This window comes from Girardinichthys multiradiatus, chromosome 8 (genome assembly GCF_021462225.1).
Source record: "Girardinichthys multiradiatus isolate DD_20200921_A chromosome 8, DD_fGirMul_XY1, whole genome shotgun sequence".
Classification (NCBI taxonomy): Eukaryota; Metazoa; Chordata; class Actinopteri; order Cyprinodontiformes; family Goodeidae; genus Girardinichthys; species Girardinichthys multiradiatus.
Window position 1 is genome coordinate 21,964,007 of NC_061801.1, and position 17,095 is coordinate 21,981,101.

Sequence of the window (17,095 nt, forward strand, 5' to 3'; positions counted from 1 at the left end):
GAAAAGATTAATTCTCAAGTTAGTTTCATGACTGTATTTTATAATCTTTGTTTTAATTTGGTAATTTTTTTCACATTTGGCCCTAAAGACACTTGGATCAACTGAGGTGGAAGAGTTGGCCTTAGACACAAATGACAAGTAAAACGTTTGCTTGAGGACATGGTATGACGTAGAGAGGGCTGTTCAAACACTGTGAGTGGTGCTGGCAATTGTATTTACAGGTCAAGGAAATGGTCATTGTTGTGATCAGGGCCGGTATGAGTCATAGGAACAAGCCAGATCTAATCAAGAAACTAGGTGGTGTGGAAAAAAGTGGCCTCAGACATTGAGAAGTATAGACAAGCCGTCCATCGCAGCTGGGAGTGATGCTGATGAAGCGTGGGCACCAGTGAGCAAAGAGTGGGCCCAGACAGCTAGGCACAGACATGCTGGCAAAGGTGAGGCATGAAGGGGCAGATGGTGAGGGTGACTCACTTTTCTATGTGCCAGTCACCACTCGTGTTGTAAATCGTGTTGTGACGGAGACAAAGTTCAGTTTCAGAGTCATTGTTTCAACTTTTTGTTTCACTTATTGTTTGTAATACTCTAACTGGATATATTAGTAACTTTTTTCCACACACTGTAAATAAAACTATCAATACACAATGGCTGTCCAGGGTTAGGATAAGGTTGGTAATTAGGATGGTAAATTAAAGAAGTCAAAGCATTAACCGAACACTGGGAGAGTTCTGTGGCCGGATCATCACAGGGTTGCTAATTTGTTTTCAACAATAAAAATAAAAGTATTTTTACAGAAAAGCATGTTCTCATTACCATGGGCAAATAGCCTTGAAGAAGGTCTGTTTTTGAAAATTTTCAGTTTGTAATACCACCTCATAGACACTTTATTTTGTTTACTGAAATTGCTACAATTAAAAACCATGTTTGGCCTTGCACCACGAACACCAAACAAGGATGTTTAAAAAGTTACATTCCTCTGTTTTTTTTGTTTGTTTTTTTTTCAACACTTCTTTTCTTACTCAAGCAAAGACACAATTACTTTCCCATTTTAAAGTTGCAAGTGAAACTGCTGGTTGGCTGGCTGCAGAGAATCTCCACTGGAGAAATTCTGGGGATAAATGCTTTGCCTTAGGGCTTCTTTGTGGTTTTCTGGAAAGCAAGTGTTTCTCTTCTATTTACCGTGTTCATATTTTCCAGGACGACTATATGATTTGAACTAAGAAGTGTGTAGTCATGGCTTCCTCTCCAAACTTTTAACGAGGGGTTACAGGCTGAAGGATTGTTCAAAAGAATTATATTGAACCGTGTTTGATAATCGTGTGGAAAAATCACCACCCAAAGCTTAAGCCAGTAATGGTATTTGGCAGTGAAGGGCAATGTGAAGTGATATTTGGTATTCAAGCCTTAAATGAGGCAGCATTATAAAAAAATGAGGCACAAAGTTTCTGTATGTGTCATCTAATTGTTTCATTTAAGTTCTCCATTCTGGGCTCTTTAAATGTCAAACATCTAATCAGAAAGTAACTGTATACACTGTTCCAGTGTTTAGTACATTTTAGTACAAACAACAGATTTCAGATGTGGTTGGAAAACAGGATGGGCATTTTCATAAAAAATAAAATAAAAAAATCACTGGCATTTATTTACTTATTTTATACTAGTTTGTTTTTTTGTTGTTGTTTGACTATTGTACCCCTTCTTCTTAAATACAAACACCACAGACATTAACTAGTTGAATATGTGGCATTGCAACAGCATAGACCTTTCTCTGACTAACTATGGCTATGTCCAGACTTAACAGAAGTTAAACATATAAAGTGTTGCGCCTTGCAGAAGGATTCATAATACTTAGATTTTTTTTCACATTACAACCACAAAGTCTGATGTGTTTTAGTGGGATATGTGATGGTCCGACACAAAATAACAGGCAAATATAAAGTTTAAGGAAAATGATGGTTTTCAAAATGTTTACAAATAAAAATCTAAAGTATAGCATACACTTGTATTCATCCCTCCTGAGTCAATATTATGTAGAAGCACCTTTCATTGCAAATAAAATGCAGGTATTTTGTGGTATGTATCTACCAGCTTTACACATCCAGAGACTGAATTTATTGCCCATTATGTTTTGCAAAAATAGTTCACGTTATGTCATATTGAATGGATCACATCCTTGAACAGCAGTTTTTAAGTCTGGGCACTGATTCTCAACTGGACTTATGTCTGAACTTTAACATTGGTCCAATGTAACACAATGATATACTTTAATCCAAACCCTATCATGTTAGCTGTATTTGTAGTGTTATTGTGAACCTCTGCTCTAGTCTCAAGTCATTTGCATTCTCTAACAAGATTCTTTCAGGAGAGCATTGATCAAAGAATCAGTGAACAATGGGTTTCTTTTCAGCAGTCGTCTGTAATGACTAGATTTGTGTGATTGAAGTGAACAATTAATTGTTGTCTTATCAAAAGAATCTTCCACTTGTGAATCTCTGCAGCTCCTCCAAAGGAACCATGGCCATCTTGGCTGGTTCTTTGATTAATGCTCTCCTTGCCTGCCTTCACAGTTTTGTTGGACAGCTACTGTATGTCTTGGATGATTTGCTGTTGTGCCATGCTCTTTTCATGTCCAGATGATGGACTGATTCGTGCTCTGTGACATGTCTCAAAGAGATTCGCATGTATAAATAAAGGTGCAGTAAAGTTCAAAGCTTGGGATATTGTTTTATAACATAACCCTGCTGTTATTTCTCCACAACCTTATCCTTAAACTGCCTGGGAGATGTGTGTTATAGCAACAGATGCCACACAGCAGTTCAAGCTGCTAAGCTTCTGCTCAATTCAAACATAAAGCCGGTGAATGATCAACAATCTTGGGGAGTTATGGTTTCTTTAATATGCATCATATTTAAACTTTATCAGCTTAAATCTATTAAAACAGGGTTCCATGGGTGCATCACTCTCTCTCCTCATATTTGTAAAAAATGCTGAAAGTGGAAGTCCATGCTTTCTTTTTTTTGTGATTCCTTTAGTTAAATATCCCCAACCCTCTAAGATATTAGTTTTTTTATGTATTTGACTACAGACTGTAAAACACTGTGATGTTCAGAATGGGTGGCTGGGTATAAAAATAAAGATACACTATCTTACAAATTAAAGTATCACAAGCTACAAATGGAAGTGAAGCAAACGTTTTTGCAGTGAACTACATTTACTGTTAATCTTCATTCTTGTTGATGTTCTTCTTCAAGAACACTAACATGTCAACTTTCTTGGGCAAGAGCCAAGACCACTCCACACTGGCCTTGCACTTTATATCAGAAATATTGCAGTGAGCATAATCTACATCGCATTTTGAAAAGTGGAGCCATACTTTCGAGCGCTTTCTATCAGCCATGCTTGCTTTGTTGACTGTACCAGCGGCTACTGACGTCTTTACGCTCTTGTGCGTACAATGCTGTGTTCATGTCTGGCCTGGAAAATCTCCCATTCTTTCACTCCCTCAGTGTCACAATGATGTGTTTAGGTACCGAAACATGGCATCATTTCATTTTACGTGAATAGCTACTCGGTAATACCAACGAAATTCGGTCGGTAACTACAAAAGTACCACATTCGGTTCCCATCCCATCCCAAACATACCCTAATATGGTGAATTGTTCTGCGGCCTCATGTGTCAAACGTACGGAGGCACAAAAATCTTACACCGCAATGTTTTATGCACAACTTGGCATGTACAAAAATGAACGTATAAGTGTGTGGAAGCTACGCAAACGTTTTCAGTAGACAAAAATACTACTCATTATATATGAGAACTACAGAAATCTAGAACTCGTCTAAATGCACCGAAATATGACTCCATTCAGCTTTATTTAATTCACTGAGCATCAAGCCTGATGCGTTTTTCATGAGTCTGACCTATTATGGTTTAAACCAGAGTGATTAAATTGAAATGCATTGAGCCTCATACAATAACGCAACACACCTCAGAAAATGATAGAAACAATCTTAGTCGGATGTAAACTGTGAAACTTTCTGTGCAATGATGGTAGCTTGGGCACAGCTGGAGGATGGAAGATGTCAGAGGGAGCGGTTATTCAGAAATACTGACCTGCTGGCACATGATGATGCATGGCTTATTGGCTGGTTTAGATTGCCCAGGGCAATTATTTTGGAGTCCTGCATGGAGCTGGCCTCAGTGTTACAGGGGGGAAACCAGGAGGAACTCTGCATCGCCGGTGCCAGTTTAAGTTCTAACTATGCTGCAGTCCTTTACTGGAGCTTTTCAGAGAGAGCTGACTGACAGGTTGGGTATTTAACAGTAATCCCTGAACCGAGGCATGCCAGCCATATGGGTTAGCCTCATCCGTATGTTGCTCACCTACAATAAGTTCCCCTAAACTGTGGTTCTCATTCGAAGCGATGACCCGATTTCTGAATGTAATCAGAGCTTTGGACTGCACTCATATTGCTATAAGGGCACCATTTGTTGGTGAATATGAATTTATGAATAGTAGGCATTTTCATTCCATATAAGTGCAACCTATTTATTATGCGCTAATGTGTCTCACTAAAGGCCCGTTGGCCCCAGCTCATGATTTCTGTATTTTTCATAGTGTGTGTGGTGAGACATACACTATGAAAAATATGAGAAATATGGTAGGAATATTCACGTCATTATAATAATCAGCAATGAGCTGTAACTGAGCTTAGTGCAGCAGCTACAGTGCCATGTGGATTTGATGCAGACATTGTAGAACTAAACGGGTTCAAGCCGACAACCTTTTTATTTCAAGTTGGGTTTGACTCGCTGATGTCATTGAAGAAGTTGTTGGTTTGCTGTAATTCACTATAAACATCCCTCATGGTGTGTAGACACAGTTTCGCTTGGTGTTTTTCTGCCGAAAGGAACCGGTTCTTTGACTGTCACAGCACAGTTGTCATGGTTATTCGGACACTGATGGGTGACTTCCAGCTATTTATCATACTTTACATCTGTATTTAGGAGCGGGGACCGGGCGGTCCAAGTGCCACGTGTGACTAGGTCAAATTCACCGCAAATTGGGATGTATGAAGGCTACATGTGCGGTGACATATTTATGCACAGTTTCATACATCCAAATTTTTTTTGTGCGCCACAAGTTTCACAATTTCCTCCTACCACAAACCTTTAGTATGAAAGCTGCACACTCTTTTATACATTAAGCCCCTGATGAACAGGAGAGCACGTTGAGGGCAGCAGGTCCGATGAACAGAAAAGACGTGGTAGCAGCTCTTGATCTAGCAGCTGAGGCATGCATCTGCCCAGACTAGTGCATGGGTCAGGTGCGGAGAGCTGTAGTTTCAAATGCTGTCTTCTTCAGGAGAGTGGAAGAAGTATTATTTTTAAATATTGACATACAAATTAAATAGATTGAAAAAAGTAATCAGCTGTGCACACTCATAAAGATGGCAGAGTGAGGATATTCATACGCTTGGTTGTAGCCATCCCTGTGTTTCAAAAGCTATGTTTCTTTAGAACAGCAGAAAAGTCTGACTCTTTTGATCATAAAGGTACTTCATATAATGATGGTAATAAACAGGTTCCCAGATATAGCTTGTGAGATTTCAAGGGTTCCATGATTGTGGTGTCTCATTAAGAAAATGTGTTGCTGTTTCTAAAGTTTATAGGGGTTTAATTGAAAAATGATTCAAAAGTCGTAGTGTGAGATCATGCAAAGTTCACATTTTATGTCTTTATGTTTAGTCTTAGAAAATCTGAACATAATCTTCTTTAAGCTAATGTTCATCAGTCTTGCACATATCAGTTTCCTTTTTCTTGTTAAAATGAAAAGACACCACCATTCTGCTCAAAGCTGGCTATGGTAATATGTATTTAGTGGAAATGCCTCATGGCTGAGCATGTCAAGAACCATTAGCACCGGCATCCCGCAGGGGTGTGTTCTCTCCCCACTCCTCTTCTCCCTGTACACAAATGACTGCACTGCAGTGGACCCATCTGTGAAACTCCTGAAGTTGATGACACCACTGTTATCGGTCAGATCCAGGACAGTGATGAGTCTGCATACAGACAGGAGGTGGATCTGCTGGTACACTGCTGTGGTCAGAACCACCTTGAACTTAACTCATTCAAGACTGTGGAGATGATGGTGGACTTTCAGAGAACACCATTCCCACATATCCCCCCTCACCATCATCAACAACACTGTATCTACTGTGGACCACCTGATGCAACTCAAGAAGTACAACCTTCCACAGGGGCTGCTGGTCATCTTCCGCACTGCCATCATTCAGTCTGTCCTGTCTTTATTCATCTCAGTGTGGTTTGGCTCATCCACACAACAGGACAGGTTCAGACTGCAACAAATCATCAGGGCTGACCTTCCCTCTATCAAGGAGTTATACAAGTCTAGGGTCAGGAAAAGGGCAGCTAAAATCCCTGCAGACTCCACACACCCTGCACACAAACTGTTTAAACTTTTATTTTCAAGTCGGCGCTACAGAGCACTGTCTGCTAAAACCAGCCACCACAGAGACAGTTTCTTCCTCCAGGCTGTTTCTCTGATGAACAATTGACAGTCAGAGTTTCAGAACAACACCATTCATCCTTAGACTGATCTCACATTATATTCTGTTGTAAAGTCAATTGTGTATATACACTCACTGGCTACTTTATTAGGTACACCTGTCCAACTGCTCGTCAACGCAAATTTCTAATCAGCCAATCAAATGGCAGCAACTCAATGCATTTAAGCATGTAGAAATGGTCAAGACGATCTGCTGCAGTTCAAACTGAGCATCAGAATGGGGAAGAAAGGTGATTTAAGTGACTATGAACGTGGCATGGTTGTTGGTGCCAGACGGCCTGGTCTGAGTATTTCAGAAACTGCTGATCTACTGGGATTCTCACACACTACCATCTCTAGGGTTTACAGAGAATGGTCCGAAAAAGAGAAAATATCCAGTGAGCGGCAGTTTTGTGGGCGCAAGTGCCTTGTTGACGCCAGAGGTCAGAGGAGAATGGCCAGACTGGTTCGAGCTGATAGAAAGGCAACAGTAACTCAAATAACCACTCATTACAAGCAAGGCATCCAGAAAAGCATCTCTGAACTCACAACATGTCGAACCTTGAGGTGGATGGGCTACAGCAGCAGAAGACTACACCAGGTGCCACTCCTGTCAACTAAGTACAGGAAACTGAGGCTACAATTTGCAAAAGCTCATCAAAATTGGGCAATAGAAGATTGGAACAATGTTGCCTGGTCTGATGAGTCTCGATTTCTGCTGCGACATTAGGATGGTAGGGTCAGAATTTGGCATCAACAACGTGAAAGCACGGATCCATCCTGCCTTGTATCAACGGTTCAGGCTGGTGGTGGTGGTGTAATGGTGTGGGGGATATTTTCGTGGCACAGTTTGGGCCCCTTAGAACCAATTGAGCATCGTGTCAACGCTACAGCCTACATGAGTATTGTTGCCGATCATGTCCATCCTTTTATGACCACAGTGTACCCATCTTCTGATGGTTACTTCCAGCAGGATAACACGCCATGTCATAAAGCACGAATCATCTCAGACTGGTTTCTTCAACATGACAATGATTTCACTCGACTCAAACGGCCTCCACAGTCACCTGATCTCAATCCAATAGAGCACCTTTAGGATGTGGTGGAACGGGAGATGCACGTCATGGATGCGCATCATGGATGTGCAGCCAACAAATCTGCAGCATCTGTGTGATGCTATCATGTCAATATGGACTAAACTTTCTGAGGAATGTTTCCAGTACCTTGTTGAATCTATGCCACAAAGGATTAAGGCAGTTCTGAATTCAAAGGGGGGTACAACCTGGTACTAGCAAGGTGTACCTAATAAACTGGCCGGTGAGTGTATGTATATATGTGCATTTAAAAAGATTTCTATTTCCATTATATATGAGAACAAAGGGTACTGGAGTCAAATCCCTTGTTTGTCTGTACAAACTTGGCAATAAAACTGATTCTGATTAAAAATTCCTGCGTTTGAAGGAAACTTGACATTCAGTTATTCCCTGGCACCATTGTGGTGGTTTGCTTTATAATCAAACAATTTAGTCATTGCCTTTCCATCAAGTATTCTCTCCTTTTTTTCATTCTTATTTTTCGTGGAGGAAACACACAGTGTGGTCACGGTTGATAAACTTTATGTAAATGGACGGCTGGTCTGGGATCAGGAGATTACTCCTTTACTTTACTTAATACAACTGCAGGTAGGATAAAATGGTAAACACTGATTAGATGATAGGTGACGTTTACTGGCATTAAATAACTTTAAAGTTTATAAGCAAATTATTGTGATTGTGACTTTAATGTGTACGGCTCTCCTGTCCCCATATTTTTCTTTTCGTTCACTTCCTCACAGACACGGACACTCTCTTTCTTTCTTTATCATATGCACACCTGCACACACAGGCAGTACACAAACAAACAAACAAACAGGAAATCACAATACAAACCTAGTTTACACTTCATACTTACTTTAGTGATATAAAATCAATATGATTTGTAACATGGAATATACATTGAAATAGAAATAATATTAAAAAACGCAACTTCATAGATCAACTAGAAAAAGCAGACATCATCTTACTTCAGGAAACCCACTGATCCAAATCTAGGCCAAATGCACTAAATACACCAGAATTTCCTCATTTTAATTAGGCTCACTATAATTACAAATGAAGAGAGGTAACTATGTTAAATAATTAAAGGATACAGGTTACATACAAAGGTAGCATATTTGATCCAGAAGGGAGATGTATGTAATTCTAAATATAAACAACAAAGACTGGTGTATACATATACCTATATATGTAATGTATACAATTCCAAATGTGGATGATTCCAACGTTTATCAGTCTCTCTTCTGCCCTTTCAACTCAAACTGACACAGTGCTTGTGGTCGGAGGAGATTTTAACCTCAGTCCAAACGTAGCGTTAAACAGGCTTAGCATTTCACTTCATAACTGGCAGTTAGGTAATACACTAAAGTGGTTTATGAAGGATTTTGGTCTGTGGGAAGACTGGCACTCATGTCACAATCAGATTAGTTTTAAGTTTACCTTTTTCTCACCTGTACACCACTTTTGCTTCCATACAGACTTATTTCTAATCAGAAACCACACACCAGTAACTATGATGGTGATAGAAACAAACATTAACACCACCTGTAAAACTTTGGAGGTTTAACACATCATTGCTTAAAGATGCAGATTTTTCCAGATTCATTGAGAGAGAGTGGACCGATTTTTTGAATATAAATAATTAGTGTGATATCTGGTGTTGTCTGGGATTCAGCAAAAGTTATGTATGGCAAAATAATTTCTTATTCATCATATAAGAAAAAAAAAAAGAAAAAGCAATTGAATTGGAACAAGAACAGAAAATTAAACACTTATTTTCTAAGGATTTTCTAAGTATATTCTCAAATGATATTGATCCCTCCAATTCTGACATAGATTAATTTTTAAATAAGGTTAATATTCCTAAATTAGATAAGCAACAGTAAAAGGTTCTGCAGTTACCTGTAGCAGCGAGCGAACTCCATGAGGCAGTTAGAATTATACCTAATGGCAAAGCTCCTGGACTTGATGGCTTCTCGCAGAATTCTACAAGAGCTGCTGGCCCCCACCCTCCAAAAATGGTCTGGTAAATTCAGGAAACCTTGATACTCTACCTAAATAATGCTAATATAAATTGTGAATTGTGCTAACATAAATCTTATACTCAAGCCGGATATCACTTTAAATGCAGATCTTAAAATCATCTGCAAGACATTGGTCACAATGGTTGAAAGATAACCCCTCATATTATATATATTCTGACCAGACTGAATTTATTTTAAAATGGTATGCAATAAATACTACAACAAGACTCATCAATCTAAGAGACTACTGCAACATCCAAAACAAACACAAAATGTTTAATTAGCTGGAGAGAAAGCTTTTGACAAGTTTAATTTAATATTTCTATTTAATACCATTCATAGATTTGGATTTGGACAAGCCTTTTTTGTAGATTACTATATAGCTCACCCAACGCTTGTGTGAAAACAAATTAATGGGTTTCTCAGAGCTTCAGTCTAGAAAGAGGCACCAGACAGGGTTGTCCACTCTTCCCCACAGTGTTCGCTGTATTTATTGAACCATTGGTGGCTGATGATGTTTGTCTTACAGAGACAATGCCCCTAATCAAAATAGTGTCAACCATTTTAGACTACTGCCAATTGAAACAAATCAATGGCCCTTCCTATCTCCTCTAATAATCATCTTTCTCCAACCATTCCTTTACAGATTGGAAACATCAGGTACCTGGGCATCAATATTTCTAACAGGCTGACTGAGCTGACACAATTGAATTATGTCTCACTACTCAAACTAATAGAAGATGACCTCACACAGTGGACAACTGTGCCTTTCTCACTCATCGGAATAGTGTCTGCGGTTAAAATGATGGCCCTCCCTACAATAAACAACTTATTTATGATGCCAGTTAAATCACCAAAGGCTTAGTACAAAAACTTTTATTCAATCATATGTAATTTGTTATGGACATCTAGAGCTCCATTGCATACGTTTTAAGGCTAAAGGTTTAGGAGGATTGAAACTTCCAAAATTTTATAAATATTACCTGGCATACAGATTACAATATATCTTAAAATAGATTTGGAAAAATCCATCAGACAGTATATAGATAGTTGTTGTCCTTCTTTTCCATCTAAAAGTGTTTCTGCCACTGCTTCCATGCACTCTTTGATCATTTCCCAGTCAGTGAAAGACAATTTGTGTTTTCCTAAAATACACAGTAGTCACAGTGAACACTGTTATCAGCTGTGTAGCTTGCTCATACTGTAACCTACTGTCCTTACTTTGCATATTTTTGACAAAGCCATCTTCTTTTACTCACTCATCTGTGCACCACCAAGTCATTGTACTGTCAGCAAGTGTGAGCTGCCAAGCTAGTAACTTAGCAGCTATAAACAATAATATTAATGGCAGCACAGCGCACTAAACTGACATCTAGAGCCGCCATAGCTCCAGCCGTCAGTGGTGTCAGTGGAAACACAACCAGTACTATACCGAGGAGCAGGAGACCGAGTCAAGCGGACCAGTGTTCAAAGACCCCACATTGCTTCTTCTTTGTTGTTTTCTGGCAGTTGGCATACAACGATGTGGTGCATTTCCGTCACCAGCTAGCTTGAAGCGTGGACCAGAATGTTGCTGACATACATAGTTGCCCATCGTGCCTGCTCAAAATTCAGATGCGGCAGGAAAATAATGTCTATAGTAAATGAGAAAATTATTTGAGGTCCGGACAAAACACTCTCTGGGTCCGGATTTGGACCGGAGTCCGTGGTTTGGGGACCCCTGACATATACAATAAAAAGGTTGTTACAAGTATATGCTGAAGCAACAAATGGGCTTCAAATCTAACTCCGTCCCTATATAAGTTATACTCTGTTTAGACTAGAAGTAGTTCTGTTTATACCTTTAAATTGTACACATTTGCATGCAGTCCTTTAGAATATGCCTTCTAAAAAGTGACTTTAAGGTAAAGATAATTGGTCTAGCAGGTTGGTAAGAACTTTTCAAACTTCTCTACTGTCTCTGACTGTAGGACAAAGTACAAATAGCACAGTTAAACAACACTGTGGAAAGAAGATCCTGTGTTACAAAACCCAAGATTAGTCTTTAAGAGATTTTGGAACAAAGACAAGTACATCCCTACTCTATCTCACTTTACTGTCATTGGAACCACAAACTAAGCAGCCAGAAGTAATACTGCCTCAATTGCAGGGCCCTGTACTCAGAGGAATATACAATGTATATTGCTTCTATAAATGTCGGTCTGTAGATAAGCAATAGTGACTTTTTCATTTCATTTTGGCAGGCATAGATAATTGGTATGAGTAATAGAACATTTTGTGCCCTCTTTGGTGGATTAAATAAAAGACACAACAAAGTCCTGAATCATATTGAAGGGGTTCTATGTGAATGCCAGGAGCATTGCTAAAAACAACTTTGCAGTTTATTAGAAACAACTTCCTCTTACTGGGCTGGACCACTTTTTGCCTCAAAACTCATCTTAATTCCCTATGGCATAGATTCAACAAGGTGTTGAAAACATTCAGAAAATCTGTGCATATTGACATGATAGTATCACACAGCTGGTGCAGACTGGAAGACTACACATATGCAAATCTGCCATTTCATCTTATTTTGAAGGTGCTTTATTGAATTGAGATCAGGGGACAGTGTAGGCTATTGGAGTACAGTGAACTTGTCATGTTCAAGAAACCAATTTGAGGTAATTTGAGGTTTGTGACAGGGTGCATAAGCCTGATGGAAGTAGATGATGGGCACACTGTGGTAATAAAGGCGGGAAAATTGTGATGAATAATTTTCAGGTAGACTCTGGCTTTTAAACAATGCTCATTTTGTAGTAAGGGACCAAAGTGTAGAAAATATCATGTTGTTTACACTGGCTTTTGACCATCTCACAGTTCCACTTGAAATCTCACTGGACTTTGCAACATTTTTCTCATCTATTATTGTCCAATCTATGTGTCTATGTACATTGTAGCATCCGTTTTCTGTTATAAGCTAACATATGTGTAACCTGCGGTGATACACCACTGCTTTTGCCCATCAGCTTCGAGGTTCAATGGGTTGTGCATTCAAAGATGGCGTTCCCCACACCTTGGTTTTAATGAGTAGGTATCTGAGCTGCTGTTACCTTTCCATGATCTCAAACTAGTCTGCCCATTCTCCTCTGCCCTCTGAAATCAACAAAGCGTTGTCGCTTATACTGTCGGCCTCTGGATATTTTCTGTTTGTGGGACCATTTTCTGGAGACCCAATAGATAGCTGTTCTCCAAAATCCCAAAAGACCAGATATTTTACAGTTACTTAGATCAGACTGCCTGCCACAAAGTTATTTCTTAAATCAGTTTTCTCCCCATACATTATCAGTAGTAGTTTTAATCATGCATCAGTTTACATAAAAAATGTAATGCAAAATACATGTCATACATATTATTCCATTTTCTTTTGTGCAAAGTCCGTTCAAAGCAACCAACGGGCAAACAGAAAATCAGTAAAAGTAAACTACTTCTACTACTATGTACATCCCTAAGTCAGTATTCCACATTGTTGTTTTCCTACTGCCCTTAGGACCCAGAGAGCTTTATATGCTGTAAATTTGAGTATTGATTGATTCCATTTGTGGTGGAGGTGCAGAAAATTAGTGACTTCACTGGGCTCCACACAGACCTCTAGATGGCACACCAAGGCAGAGGCAGGATTTATTGGAAAACCAGTTAGATAGGGAGCACTGATGTGTTATTGTGAGGCTCAGCATTTCTCTAAAGCAAACCAGCTGTGAAATGTGAAGGTACATTCACAGTAGGCACATAATTTGGAAAAATCACTAGAATTGTTCTAAAAAAAAAAGAGTCAAAACCTCATAGATTTGGAAAATGTTGTGCAATGTAATAACATTAAAGAAACATCCTTTTAATCTGTGTCTTTAGTAATTTAATGAGTATGAAAACTGATCTTTTGAAAAACTGATCTGACAGTGAATAGGTATGAATCTGCCTTCAGTCCAGTATTAGCCATCTCACGCACTACAGACATCATCAACTTTAATACTGCTCTACTATGTGTTTTATAAAAGGATACTATACAGTGTTTTGATAAAGAGAGAATAAACAATAGTTTTTAACATCCTTCAAGTCTGTTTTGTGTCTGTCTGCCAGTCTGTCTTGTCTGTTTTGCAAGCAGTTCTTTGTAAAAGGCAAACTGCCAAAAAAACACCACAGTGCTTTTGGATACTATCATTACAAGCTTTCAATTCCTGTTTTGTATTGATTTGTCTTTAAATCATAGGTGCCTATAAGTGTGCATCATCTGGCTGTGCTTACCACAACTTATTTGGTACTCGTACTCGTACTTGTCGTCTTCCGCTTATCCAGGACTGGGTTGCGGGGGCAGCAGACTCAGCAGAGACGCCCAGACGTCCCTCTTCCCAGACACCTCCTCCAGCTCCTCCGGGTGGAGCCCAAGGCGTTCCCAGGCCAGCCGAGAGACATAGTCCCTCCAGCGTGTCCCGGGCCGTCCCCTGGGCCTCCTCCCGGTGGGACGTGCCTGGAACACCTCCCAAGGAAGGCGTCCAGGAGGCATCCGGTATAGATGCCCGGGCCACCTCAACTGGCTCCTCTCGATGTGGAGGAGCAGCGGCTCTACTCCGAGCCCCTCCCGGATGGCCGAGCTCCTCACCCTATCTCTAAGGGAGTGCCCAGCCACCCTACGGAGGAAGCTCATTTCAGCCGCTTGTATCCGGGATCTCGTTCTTTCGGTCATGACCCAAAGTTCATGGCCATAGGTGAGTGTAGGAACGTAGACCGACTGGTAAATTGAGAGTTTTGCTTTTCGGCTCAGCTCTCTCTTCACCACAACGGACCGACACAGTGCCCCGACTACAGCGGCAGCCGCACCGATCCGTCTGTCGATCTCCCGCTCCATTTTTCCCCCACTCGTGAACAAGACCCCGAGATACTTAAACTCCTCCACTTGAGGCAGGAACTCCCCTCCAACCTGAAGAGGACAAGCAACCCTTGTCCGGTCGAGTACCATGGCCTCGGACTTGGAGGAGCTGATCTTCATCCCATCTTCACACTCGGCTGCGAACCGCCCCAGCGCATGCTGTAGGTCTTGGCTAGAGGGGGCCAGCAGGGCTACGTCATCTGCAAAAAGAAGAGACGAAATCCACTGGTCCCCAAACCAGACCCCCTCCGGCACTTGGCTGCGTCTAGAAATCCTGTCGATAAAAGTTATGAACAGGACCGGTGACAAAGGGCAGCCCTGCCGGAGTCCAACCTGAACCGGGAACAGGTCCAACTTAGTGCCGGCAATGCGAACCAAACTCCTGCTCCGCTCGTACAGGGACCGGTTGGCCCCTAATAAAGGGCCCCCGATTCCATACTCCTGGAGCACCCCCCACAGGGCATCATGAGGGACACAGTCGAATGCCTTCTCCAGGTCCACAAAACACATGTGAACCGGTTGGGCAAACTCCAATGAACCCTCGAGCACCCTGTAGAGGGTATAGAGCTGGTCCAGTGTTCCACAGCCAGGACGAAAACCACACTGCTCCTCCTGAAGCCGAGGTTCGACTATCGGCCGGACACTCCTCTCCAATACCCTGACGTAGGCCTTACCAGGAAGGCTGAGGAGTGTGATCCCCCTGTAGTTGGAACACACCCTCCGTTCACCCTTCTTATGAAGGGGGACCACCACCCCCAGTCTGCCAGTCCCGATCCACCACGCAATGTTGAAGAGGCATGTCAACCATGACAGCCCAACAACATCCAGAGACTTGAGGTACTCAGGGCGGATCTCATCCACCCCCGAAGCCTTGCCACCGTGAAGCTTTTTAACCACCTCGGTCACTTCAGCCTGGGTGATGAAAGAGTCCAGCCCCGAGTCCCCTGCCTCTGTTTCCACCACAGAATGCGTGATGGCAGGATTGAGGAAATCCTCGAAGTACTCCTTCCACCGCCCGATAATGTCCTCAGTTGAGGTCAGCAGCCTCCCACCCCCACTATAAACAGTGTTGGCGAAGCACTGCTTCCCCCTCCTGAGGCGCCGGACGGTTTTCCAGAATCGCTTCGAGGCCAACCGGTAGTCCTCCATGGCCTCACCGAACTCCTCCCAGGCCCGAGTTTTTGCCTCTGCCACAGCCCGGGCCACGGCACGCTTGGCCTCACGGTACCCGTCAGCCGCCACAGGAGTCCCAGAAGCCAACCACAGTTGATAGGACTCCTTCTTCAGCTTGACACCATACCTTACTGCCAGTGTCCACCACCGGGTTCTGGGATTGCCACGGCGACAGGCACCGCAGACCTCACGGCCGCAGCTACGGGCAGCAGCATCGACAATAGATGCGGAGAACATGGTCCACTCGGACTCTATGTCTCCAACATCCCCCGGGATCTGGTCAAAGCTCTCCCGGAGGTGGGAGTTGAATACATCCCTGGCTGAGGGCTCCGCCAGGCATTCCCAGCAGACCCTCACTATGCACTTGGGCCTGCCAAGTCTGTCCGACTTTCTCCTTCTCGAGCGGATCCAACTCACCACCAGGTGGTGATCAGTGGACAGCTCAGCCCCTCTCTTCACCCGAGTGTCCATAACAACAAAAGTCGATCATCGACCTCCTGCCTAGGGTGTCCTGGTGCCAAGTGCACTAATGGACACCCTTATGTTTGAACATGGTGTTCATTATGGACAATCCGTGACTAGCACAGAAGTCCAATAACAAAACACCACTCGGATTCAGATTGGGGAGGCCATTCCTCCCGATCACGCCTCTCCAGGTGTCACTGTCATTTCCCACGTGGGCGTTGAAGTCCCCCAGCAGAATAATGGAGTCCCCGGGAGGGGCACTATTCAGCACCCCCGACAGGGACACCAAGAAAGCTGGGTACTCCGCACTACCGCTCGGCCCGTAGGCCAGGATGACAGTCAGAATCCTATCCCCAACCCGAAGGCGCAGGGATATGACCCTCTCATCCACTGGGGTAAACCCCAACACGAGACGGCTGAGCTGGGGGGCAACATGCAAACCCACACCAGCCCGCCGCCTCTCCCCGTGGGCCACTCCAGAGTAGAAGAGAGTCCAACCCCTCTCAAGGAGATGGGTTCCAAAGCCCACGCTGTGCGTGGAGGCAAGCCCGACTATTTCTAGTCGATATCTCTCGACCTCCCGCACAAGCTCAGGCTCCTTCCCCCCCAGCGAGGTGACATTCCACGTCCCTAGAGCCAGCCTAAGCATCCGGGGATCGGGCCGCTGAGGTCTCCACCTTATTTGGTACTCCAGTATATAAAACAAATGTGAGTCTCTGTCAGTCATTTCTGGTGTAAAACCAGGTGTTGGTGAAATTCATTTTGTCACAAATGGACAATGAGAGAACACTGTATAAAAAATGCAAAGGGGACTACGTTGTAAGAAGATCTGAGTCACATTAGGACAGTATAGACAATGAGAGACAAAGAAAG

At 42.4% G+C, this 17,095-nt stretch overlaps 1 protein-coding gene across 6 annotated transcripts in view; it reads left to right on the forward strand.

Moving 5' to 3' along the window:
- The window catches only part of LOC124872311 (astrotactin-2-like), a 513,868-nt gene that overhangs the window by 431,292 nt on the left and 65,481 nt on the right, over positions 1 to 17,095 (forward strand). Inside the window, exon 20 of one of the 6 annotated variants that reach the window (XM_047372152.1) lies at positions 89 to 2,671. The exons of the other annotated variants lie outside the window; for them this stretch is intronic. Coding sequence (XP_047228108.1) covers positions 89 to 105 — 17 coding nt within the window. The 3' untranslated portion in view covers positions 106 to 2,671. Of the gene's footprint in view, positions 1 to 88; positions 2,672 to 17,095 lie in introns of those variants that run through there. 6 annotated transcript variants of the gene reach the window in all.